This window comes from Lissotriton helveticus, chromosome 7, assembly GCF_964261635.1.
Source record: "Lissotriton helveticus chromosome 7, aLisHel1.1, whole genome shotgun sequence".
Taxonomy (NCBI): domain Eukaryota; kingdom Metazoa; phylum Chordata; class Amphibia; order Caudata; family Salamandridae; genus Lissotriton; species Lissotriton helveticus.
In genome coordinates this window covers 66,158,439-66,170,641 of record NC_136068.1, presented here as the reverse complement: position 1 = coordinate 66,170,641, position 12,203 = coordinate 66,158,439, and the positions used below count along the sequence as shown (strand labels likewise).

General features: G+C 39.6%; 1 protein-coding gene across 2 annotated transcripts in view; it reads right to left on the bottom strand.

Moving 5' to 3' along the window:
* Window positions 1-12,203, bottom strand: part of MFAP5 (microfibril associated protein 5) — a 148,520-nt gene that overhangs the window by 51,831 nt on the left and 84,486 nt on the right. For both annotated transcript variants that reach the window (XM_078651443.1, XM_078651442.1), the window contains 2 exons: window positions 2,103-2,135; window positions 167-196 (listed from right to left, as the gene is read on the bottom strand). In XM_078651443.1, the coding sequence (XP_078507569.1) occupies window positions 167-196; window positions 2,103-2,135 (63 nt within the window). The remainder of the gene's footprint in view (window positions 1-166; window positions 197-2,102; window positions 2,136-12,203) is intronic.

Below are 12,203 nucleotides of genomic sequence, written 5' to 3'. Positions count from 1 at the left end.
GCAAGCTGAGATAATGAAGTTAGACTAGAAGAATGAAAACAGCAGGGTACTGAAGATGATACTGATCATGGAAGGAAGGATGACCAAACTATCAAACCATATATTTGCTAGAAAAAAGCAATGTATGAGATGTATTTGTGGTGATATGAGATCACTGAGCGAGTACCTTCTGCAAGCGACTCATTGATGGCTTTCACTGTAAAAGAAAACAAATGTCAGTTAGTTGGCTTGGATTCAGGGTTGCCACTTCTCTGGAATGGGTCAGAACAATTTTGCTTAATGCAAGTCTTTACAGTCAAAGTTACCGCATGCTCCAGAGTAGGGTCTACACCTTCCACAGATAAAAATGCCTGCCACGGCTATGTTTTTTGAGCCTCTAACAGGGCGGGAGTAGGTTCTGGATGGCTGGGAAATGCAATAACTTCTGTATTCTTACCATGGCATTTACCTATATTAAATCTGCCAATTATTTCTGAATAGTTTAGACAGCTTTAAAAATACTTTTGGCGTGTTTATTACACCTTGCAGAAGTTATTTTCAGGGGGGGGTTTCGAAGCAGGAAAATACTGGATTTAGATTTTAATAATGATCGGAACTTTACTACCTATTTTGGCAAGCAAAAATCAGATTTGCTGAAAAAGGTGACATTCAGACAGATCTACTGTACTGTATTGCAGCATTTGTATGGCATTTCACACACCTCATGTGGCAACAACAATTCCGGTTTGCTTCGGGGTCCTCAACACCTTATCAGAATGAACATTTGGGGAATGTTCGGAGTTTATAGATAGGCTAATGTTGGACATTATGTCCTATATGGGTAATGTCGATTGAGGTGTGTGATGATCAAAGACATGATTGAACATTGTCCTGCATACACCATATTTGGGTCTCTATGAATATTAGCTTGAGACAGAGATAACTGGGGCCTTCAGTGTGTTATAGACTTGAAACCCTTAAGATAGCTTTGCTCATTTCTGGTTTGAACAAATGGTGGAAATCCTACTGGAAGAACGACAGGAGACATAAAAACAAGAACAGCAACAGATGGACCCTCTTGGACCCTCTTTGAAACACACCTGGAAAGTACAGTCTGAGACACCCAAACACACAGCTGAAGACACCCAGACTTAAAGCAAATAGGCAACTAAGACAGACATAGCGTTTGACTATCCGAGACACAGTTTCGAACACACCATAGAGGCACATCAACTCCCAATGCCCAGCACTAGATTGAGTCATCATTATGAACGCAGCACAAAATATTGCAAACATACCCGACTCCCAACAGATCTAACTCAAGGCACCTTGGTGGAGACTGCATGAAGATCCACCAAATTGGAGAAATAATTGAAGCAAGCGAAGATCCATGCAGAGAACGCAGACTTGCAAAAACTGTTTCAACTCACTGTAAACATGCTTAAGACAACACAGATAGATGCATGCTGCCCAGCACTGGACATCAATAAGGCTGTCCATGGGAGAAACTGATAGCCCTGGAGCTCTCCTGTGGTACTCTGGTGCTACCATCACTACCCCTAGTCTCCGGGTAGAAAAGGCAGCGCTAGCTCAGTATTAAGATGGCAGCTCCAGGTCAGTGTCAGGATGAGGAAATAAGTTTGACTCTTTAGAGCCCTGTTTTCCTTTTGTAATGCCCACTCCTTGCTCATCGCCTTACCCCTCAGGAGGAAGCAGGAGCCTCTCAAGGGATAAAAGAGGGACAATGGGGTCACCGGGTGATGTCAGGATAGGTCCAGGAGGGCAGGTTGCCAATTCCGACATCCCATATGCATGTGACTGGCACCACGGAGAGGCAACCGAAACACCAGAAAGCCCAATCTGGGCACAACTTTAGCTATCCCATACATACAGGCACAGCACCAGATATTCCAGCATAGGCGGACATGTGGGCATGGATAAAAACACCTAAGAAAGAGCAAAATAGAACAAAGGAAACATGTGGAAGGGACTCTAATCAGACAGATAGATGCACTGTCTTAAAATAGAGACAGTACTCAGAGACTGACACTGAAATATACACTGAATACTCAAACATCATAAAGAATCGGAGAGAAAAGTATGATCTGGAAAATATCTCTTACCAGGTGCAACTGGTGGAGAGTCGGCATCTGGCACTGAAATACAGAAAAACAATAATAAAATAATTGATACTGAAAAATACTATAACATCATCAAAAGCTGTGCCAACAATGTGTATTGTCTTGAATGTACTGAGGGAGGGATACCAAATACTGACACCTGAGCTTAAATCTCTTCTCTTGAGTCGGATTCACAATCACAGACACCAAGGGGCACATTAGGATCCTGATGCAAAAACGGACCGCCCGCCATAAGGGCGGGGGTCCCGCGGGGGCCATTAAGATGTGCCCACCACAGTGGCGGGCGCATCCAGCATTCCTGACACAATGCCAGGAAGCACTTCCATGCACAACATGGTAGGCACCGCGCGGTGCCTGCCATGTTGTGCATCGAACTGCGGGGGGTACCATAGGTACCCCCCATGTGCAACCCCCATCCCCCAGAATCCCTGGGGGCCCACTACGGGCCCCCAATGTTAAGAACCGCCTACCTTTCTGTGGCGGCATTGCCGCCACGGAAAGGCACTTCCCTGCCTGCATACAAATATGGATGGCGGTGTCTACCAGACACCGCCACCATATAAACTGCTTTTCCACCCGGTAGGCAATTGGGCGGATTGCCTACTGGCGTAAAACCAGCGGACGGTCTGCCCGTCCGCCGGGGTCCCCCCCGCCAGGGTAATGTGGGGGGGAATCAGAGGTGGGCGGTGGTTTTTGGCAGGCGGATTGCCACCGCCACATGGGCAGTGGCAATCCTCCCATTATCATAATGGGCCCCCAAGTACACAAGTGCAGATTCTCTCAGAGGTTTTCCCAAATGACATGATATGGTAAGTGGGACATCATTGATATCTCTTCACTAGGGATGTCTAGGGTCATGAAAAGTTGAAAGCCCTGATTTTATGCTGGGCAGGCAATACGCCATCAACCAGCATGGCAGAGGACATTGTGTCCCCCTTCTTGAATGATTATGCCCACCATATAGTGAGATCAGTGCTGACCCTTCCGTAAACTCTGTGCCTCCACAGAAGCAATGACCACCGTGGTTCCTGTGCAGGCACAGAAAGTTTGGTTAGAGGTTCCCTTGGCCACTCATCAAACAAGTGGGGTTCTCTTTTTGAAAAACAAAACTCTAATGACCCTGACACCCAAGATTTGTTCCCCCAGGGAGTGGGGGGGGGCATTAGTACTTTCTTTCTGTTGTAGTGTGGGCAGTGTGGCTTTCTCACACCAACAACCCCTTCTGTATCAGGCCTGGGGTGTAAGGTTTCTGAGGGTGGAGCCAATGAGGGCACTGCCTTGCAAACCTAATGACGCGATAAGTTGCTCTGACACCTTTGTGGTGAAGTAACCTCTCAGCCTAACTCATAATCAAAACAACTGCAAACAATAACTGCCAAGTGAATACAGTCTGATACAGAATGAAATATTCTGTTACCTACAGCATAGACATGCCTTAGCCACACATCACTTTTTTACTCATTCATTGAAAATTGCTCAACATTCGAAAATAGGGGTAAGAGTGATCTCTTCCATTTGGAGAACTTCCTACAACATCCTAGATATTTTCTGGTTCCAGGCTGATCAAAATTAACATGATCTTGAGAATGAACAGGCAGTGGGGTACAGATTGCGCAATTTGACGCACGTTAGTAACTTGGTAGTTCACTACATTCATTAATTAGATTGCTCACAAGGGCATAGCACAATGACCACCCAGCATTGCTAAATGGATGTAGACAAAACCACATCCATATGACACACAAAAACCAAACTCAATGTCCTGAGCAAAACTTAAATATTAACGCAAAAAATGTTTGAGTCCACACAGTGTTCTTCTCCAGTGTCTTTCTTGATGTTTAATTGTATTAAATCTTTTTCAGGTAAGCACCTACCTGAAAAAGATTGGATACAATTAAACGTCAAGAAAAACACTGGAGGAGAACACTGTGTGGACTCAACATTTTTTGCATTAATATATGAGTTTTACTCAGGACATTGAGTTTGTTTTTTAATATGATCTTGTTTCGGGTACATTATGAAAGACTTCATATGGTGAAATGTGGTAGGGCTGTCTCCAATCTAAGGGCATGATTTAGAAGTTGGCAGATGGGATACTCTCTCACAAATATGACGGATATCTTGTCTGCTGTATTACAAGTGTCATAGGATATAATGTACTAATAATACAGCAGATGGGATATCCGTCATGTTTGGGATGGAGTATACCATCTGCCAATATCTAACTCAGACCCTATGTCTTTGTGGATGTGGGCAAGTGAAGGAGTTCTTCCATGCCATCTGGTGTGGTAGAACGAAATATCCAATTTTTTATTTTATGATGCTAGAATATAATTGAAAAAATATTGTATTGCAAGAAATATCATAAATAGCAATATTGCATGTAAGAATGTTTTAGACATCTTTTTAATATTGATAAATATATTATTGTAAAACATATTGTTGTTAGCAATATAATTTTTTGTTGATATGTTTGTTTAAGTATTCTGTTTTGTTTTATATACCTGAATTAAAAAAGTATTCTTTTATTTTAAATTTACTATTTAATTTGAGATTATTTTTATTGTTTAAATTAATATAATAATGTAGTTAAAAAATGTAAAATAACATTTCTAAGGGCCTTTTATGAATCTGGCAGTGCACGGACCACCAGACTTGTGGGGCCGCTGTGGTGGTGGTCTTCTGACTGCCCTATTACAAGCAGGGCGGTTAGGCCGCCCTGTGACCGCAAAGCATATTATGAGTTTCCTCACTGCCACACTTCTCCTGGCGGTGCGACCACCATGAAATATGCAGTAGTGATAAAACAAAGGTGGTCCTACAGAGCCACCTTGTGCCTCTGCAACATGGGGTGCATGCAGGAGGGCAAATGGTGTGCACCTGTGTTCATACAACCCCATATTCCTGCACGGAACGATAAGCACAACATTGTGCATTTTGGTCCATGCAGGAACATGCTTTGATGTTACTATTTCAGTGCCTCTTTCAAAGGGACCGCCATGGGAACGCCAAAGAACTGCCCGCCAGCGACTTTAAAACGTTGTAATCTGGTGGGCGGTCTGTTTAGGCTTTTGCAGTGTGGGAGCGGGGCGGCGGTGCAGCGGCCCTGCTCCCACACCGCCAAAGTCATAATAAGTGGCAGGATGGTGTGTTTATAGAAGAAAAGGGTGAGGAGAATTTTAAAAATATATGATTTTTTAATGTAATTTATGTTTTTAATTGTAAGATGTAATTTTAAGATTGTAGTGTTATATTTTATAGCTGTTATTATTTAGGATTTAATGGCATTTTGTATAGATGTATTCATTTTATAAGAGACATTTTATTATTTATTAATAATTTGAAATTTTAATGTAATTGAAAAAATAAAAATGTTAATATATTTTTCATAATTTGGAAAAATACATTTATTTTTAAATTACAATTTGGATTATAAATTTAGAATTTATTTTGGTTTATATTATATAGAATTATTTTTATTATAGCCTTAAAGCCCTTCGTTGCGGGCTATACCGGCTATTAAAGGCGTTCGGGCGAGTGCCTTTAACAAGGGAGAGGGACTTTAATAGCTGGTAAAGCCCAGCTACGAAGGGCTATAAGGCTATTTGATCATTCTGCCACCAGAGGGCAGAATGTTCTAACAAATAAAACAAAGCCTTCAGGGAGCGCGAGGGGATTGAAATTCCCTCAGGCTCCCTGAAGTCTTCGTTCACAACCTAAGCTGTGAACAAAAAAGCATTGGGATGTTGGAGCCAGCCATTATAAGCCCGGAGTACACCATTGTTTTCAATGGAGCTTCCAACATTCCAATGTTCTAATACATGTTAATTTACACGTTTTAAATAAAAAACGTGTGCTGTAGTTAAATGTAATTTTAGGACTAACAAATTAATTAAATATAGCGTATGTCAGTTTTTTAAAGTAAATAATGAACATTTAAGAAATACATGTCATTTAATATTGATTTAAAATATTTGTTTTTTATTTTGTATATTTATTTTATTTGAATGATATTTGGGATTGTGTTTTAGTGTATAAAATATATTTTTTATTTTATTTAATTTAGTATGAGTTGCTAATAGATGTCTATATATTATAATGAGGTTGTAGTGTTATGTATTTATTTTTTTTTGCTTTGCAGTTGAAATAGTAAATGTGACCCTTCAGTTTTCAACACCTTCTCCTAGATGGTTTAGTTTGGAGTGAGAATAGTTACTCTGTCCCCTTTTGTGCCCAACACTTTCCTCAAGATGGTTTAGTTCGGAGTGGGAATAGTAAATCGGCCTCCTTTAGTGCCCAGCTCATTCCCCAAGATGGTTTAGTTTGGAGTGGGAATAGTAAATGTGTGCTACTTTCATGTCCAAACCCTTCACCAAGATGCTTTAGTTTGGAGTAGAAATTTGTAATTTGATCCCTTTAGAGCTAACACTTTCCCCCAAGACGTCTTAGTCTTGAGAGGTAATAATAGATTTGACCGTTTTATTGTACAACACCTTCTTCAAGATGGCTTAGTTTGGAGTAGGAATCGTAAGTCTGACCCCTTTAGTGTTCAACCCCATCCCCTAGACAGCTTAGTTTGGAGGAGAAATAGCACAAACAACCCAATTAGTATCCCTCATCTTCCCCTTGATGCACTGGCATTACAAAACTTGAGGGGGCCTCCCTGCAAGGCACGGGCTCAATCAGGAGCTCTGCAGCCAGAGTTCTGTGCTAAGGGGGCCCCCTGGAGTTTGTCCCCCCCGCACTGCGGGGGCTGCGGGGGCCTGTGTTACTCCCCTGCATAGATAGTTAAGTTTGAAACAGGAATAGTAAATGTTGCTGCTTTAGAGTGTATCAAGCTGTTTATTTCCTTTCGAGTGGGTACAGTATATGTACCCCCTTTATTCTTCCATCGTTCTCGAAATATGGTTTAAAACGCATTTGGAGTGTTGTAGTATATTTAGTTACTGTATAAGTATTTTAAGTAAGTATATTATATTGTAAGGTTTTAAGCATATTAAACTACCTTTGTATTTTATTTAGTGTTATATTTGAGTTATGTATGCATTTGTGCTAGATAGGTGAAGAATTTAACTATAGGAACAGTTTAAGATGCCTGTAGTGTTTTTCTTGCAGATAATTCAATGACAATGAACGTTTTTAAAAGTATTTTATGAATATTTGCTGAATGCACATTCTTTATTCATGTTATACATATACATTTCTTACAACATAAAACAATAACAAGGTTATACATTGTTTTGTTTTCCATACAAATATTAACATTTTGCACTAATTTAAATGTTTTGTATTGTCATTTGTATGCATAAATGTTTGGGTCACATCCATTTTTCTTTTATTTTGTACATTATATTATTTCATTCTTCACACATACTGAAATTCGAGCATTGGAAGACCTATTCCAGTTCAGACGTGCTATTAAAACCTTTCTTTTTAATAAAAATCTTTGATTCTGCGGCTTTTTTGCAATGTTGTGTTTACCTTCTCTGGGCGCCAGGACGCCCCTTGGCTGGGGCAGCTGTGCGCGGTACAAAAGCAGCTAACATAACATAACATAACATACACTTTTGCAAATTGCATGTCAATGTTTTATAACATTATTTACATGTATTTACATTTACATATTAATTAGCACTATTGTTTTGTAATGTGTATTTACAGAATATTTTTAATATAAATGTTACATATACATTGGTATTGGTTTGTAACATTTTAAAATATTTAGTATATTTTATACTATTTTTTTGAAACATATATATACTTATTCTTTACATTTATTGTAATGTTGATGTCAAAGTAGTTGTATTTGTATTTTTATTAGGTGGCCATTTTTTTCTGCTACCTCTTTTTGTATTCTAATAATATCATTGTTTGGCAGTTTTAGTTCCAAACAGTCACAGTTCACTGCTGCTGCTCAAGTTTTAAGGTACAACCTATTTTAACTTATTTTATTAGACTTTTTTCGGGTAGGGCAGGGTGTGAGTAGGTGTTTTTACTGTAGTTGATTGTGTTATTTTCTAGCTTACGTTTTGCTTAGTGTTAGTTAGCATTTTGGTGTAACATAGTGTAATGCGATAGGCCTTACTGTAGTTTGTGTAGTCTAGGTAGTTGTAATAGTGGTTGTACTTATGTTGATAATGTTGCCTATGTAAAGTTGTAGTGTTTGTAGTGTGTTTGGGTGTATGTTCTGTGGAGGTGGGCATGTTATTTGTTTAATACAGGCGTTTAAGTCACAGTGGAAGATTTTTACTATTTTAAATGCTTTTTTTGTAAAAGGAATTCTTTTGTCATTTTTTAACCAGTGTAATTGTTAAATTTCCTTTTTTTCAGATTTCCTGTCCTTTAATTTTGGACCTTTAATATTTCATTTTTGGAGTTTATTTTTGCTACTTTTATTGAGTTGTACTGGTAGTGCGATGTTTAGTTTAGTTGGCGTATTGTTTTAGCTATCATTTCCAGGTAGTGTAGTCTTTTGTTATTCATAAAGAGTTGTACTTTAAATTGTAGACAAACAAAAATATCTCCCCATTGTAACACTCTGTTTTCAATTGTATATGTCTCTTACACAGTACCTATTATCTTATTTGCCACTAAAGGTCACCACATAACACACTGATAATATAAATAAAATATTTGATTTATTTTAAACTGAACATACAAGTTCATAAACTTATACTAAACATTTATCATTAATATCATCACAATGTATTCCATAAATAGCTTAAAAGACATTCATTATCAATAATCCTAAACTAAAAATAAATAAAAAACGACTCCACGTTTTGGTGGTATCCTGCTTTATCCCACCTTCTTTAGGACGAACATTAAATGATATGGGACTACAATAAAAAAAGCTTATGGCACATAGGAACCATATTTTCATTGTTTCACACTGTGCTCATTTGTCATTAAACTCCACCCAGATGATTTTCTATTGGCTTCACTCCGTTTTCAAAAATCGGTATATCGTTGCATTAAATGCACATGTATTAATCACATGGATCATTATTCCTCCAAGTAGACCCTGCTTTAATTTGGAGGGTAAACCTCTACAACCATCACAGGATCTCCCACTGCAGCCACTCTGATCCTGAATACAGTTGGGCCGTTAATTCAGTCCTGTGTACAGAGTGGGACGAAATTACTAGTTTGGTTTTATTTAATGCACCCGATATGTATTAGATGCGTTAAATAACCCAACATTGGTTACATTTTAGCAGGTCAAACCTGCCGAAATTCAACAGGGGAAATGTGTATGGTATTTACTGTACCATGTGGGTTGTGGTGTGTTAAAACACCAAAATCCGCATGTTATTCCCTAATAACTCGTAATAGGTTCTATTTATCGCAACCAATAAGTAACAAGCTCTAGGGTATCGTTATTTACCAGCTACGTTAAATAGCATCTTTACTTGTAATCAGGCCCTCTGTATTTCACTATGTTCCATTTGGGGCGGTTTATGCTCGCGGCTACCTTGAGGGCAGCACTTTAACTGCAATAGGGTGCACCTTCCCTGTGTGTGCCTGGCATACCTGTTTAAAGTTGCCCAGTGGGGCAAACAAGAACAGCACACCTTGTCTATAATACAGGTCCAGGGCCTCATCTCTTCTTCAATTGCAGCTCCTGAGGTGATGTTGAAAGCCCTAGTCATTACCTTATCTATCTGGTTACATTCAAGAGTTGTAAAACTTCCATCTTCATCTTTGCGTAATGCTTCAAGTAAAACATGTGTGGAGTTGTCACAAAGAGGATCCTTCTTGTTAGGACTAACATTCTCAGACACACCCAGTAGCAAGTAGTACCCTCCAAGTGCTATCCTCTAAAACTCACCTCTCTGTTTTCATTAGTATCTGCATTGTTTACTGAAATGAGACCCCTGGCTCACAATAGAGGCTAACTTCCATGACCACCCTACAAACCTAGCGAATATGAAGCATCAACTTTTCCGCATTCATCAAGGAAAAGCAAATAATTATTTTATGTGTAACCCCCATATGAATGGGTCATAGTATGTGTATATGTCATTTTAATTGTGTGCCAAGGAATGAATGGGAAAGCCTGATTTTGGGTTAGGAATATGCATTTTTGGTTCAGGGGCACATGTGGTCAAAGAGTGAGTAGTTTTTAGATGTCGGTCATGCACATGTTTGGAGGCTTATACCTCCCTTTGGCCCCAAGCATCCTGCAAGGGGGGCACTGAGGTGTTACATGAAACAGCATATGTTGCTTTAGAGAGGAAAAGTTGTAATCCATGTGCTTGCAAATGTACAATGATTGGTCTACTTACCCATCGAGATCCTCGTTTCTTGATTGGTAGACACTTCTAAGATGACCTGAAGTGTGATTAGTTGGAGTGTCAGTGGGGAATGGGCCAATGCATTGGGTGGTAAAAGGGGCAGACTTACTAGAAAAAGGGAAGGGACTAGGGATGAGTAAGAGGGGTTTAGTGTGGGTCAGAGGGGAAACATCATTAACAACACGGACAGTACACCGCGATGCTGTTACATCGCGGTCGTTACAACGACCATGATGTTACCACGCTATGCCATTACAACGCAAGTCTTTACATCGACTTGTGCTAGATGGCGTGCTAACATTAAAAATAGTGTAGTATACTATCCCAACACCTTCCCTACTGATAAATGGACTGGAGTTGGAGTAGTAAATTACACTTTACACTTCGGTGCAAGCGGCCGTGAGATGGAATTCCCTCCCACGCACCCTCAGACTGGAAGCCAGCTACCTGACCTTTCGCAAAAAACAGAAAACGCACCTATTCCCGAAATAACTGTTCCTCCTCCCTCCCTCTCCGTACAGGATAAACAATGTCCTTACAGCGCGGGGATGCCCTTGGGTCACCAGGCGCTATACAAATCGCTAAAATAAAAATAAATAAACACGCGTTGTAACATCATACATTCGGTCAGAGAGGAGTTTTGGGAGGGGCATCACCCACCCACATGAGAGTAAGCCAATTGCATCACACTGGGGGTAGAGCAATGTAGCTTGCAGTTTTGTAGTAAGTCTACTCTGGGAGCTTGTGAATACCAACAAAAACAACTTACTTCAAAATGTAAATATACTCAAAAGTGAAAAGAATCAGGCCCAGCATGTTAGAGTACAACAAGGTAGCTAAAACATGAGACTGTTCAAAATAGTCTTAACTCTAAAAGCACTGGACAGGAAGCCATCGCTCACAGCTCATCATCTTAACCTTCGTAACAAGCGTAATATCTCCCATACTTCAGTGGGATCACCCACACTGACATACATTCTCCCTCTTCTAAAAATGCTTACATGTTTCCTCTCCATTAGTTTCAAAGTGGTCACCATCATCCAAAAGCATTTATCTCAACCTCCTTGGAGACTCAAAAAATTAATAGCCATCTGAGTATGGAAAAGCATGTCACCTCATTGATAAAATACTTCTATTTGTCTTGATTTGAATTCTCTTTTCCCTACAGTTGTTCCTCTGAGAGTGATGACTATCAATGACTTTAAAGGGCCTGCTTGGATTTTGGTAATTTTGTCTCATCAGGTCCAACGGAGACATTATTTGCGAAACTACAACATATTAAAAATGCAACGACACATACATCGTGTAGGCTAAAGAAATCTGATGATGTTTGTGATGTCCTGGGACACCTATAATAGTTACCGGTAGCTAAGTACATTGTATTCAAATGTGCATACCTTATGCATGGATTTACTTTTTTCAAAAGTCATATGCACCAGTGGAAACTTTAAAAAAGTATGCCCCCAATTAAGACCTTGCACACTACGCACCAGCTTTCATCGACATTTCCTACGTTTAAACTTAGGAAGTATGGTGACAATGTCTTTTAGGAAGAACCTGGTAGGGAGGGACAGGAAACACTTCCAAGATGTGGGCATCATTCGTTTTTTGTTTTTCAAAAACAAACTTTTTGAAAAACAAAAAAACTTTGAAAGTTTGATGACCAGTCATCAAGGCTGATGGTACAGCCTGTCAAACCTTTCCATCACTGACAGAAACTGCCATAATGCAATTCCTGTCAATTTAAAGAGATGTCCATGGGGCTGGAGGACATCTATAAATTTGG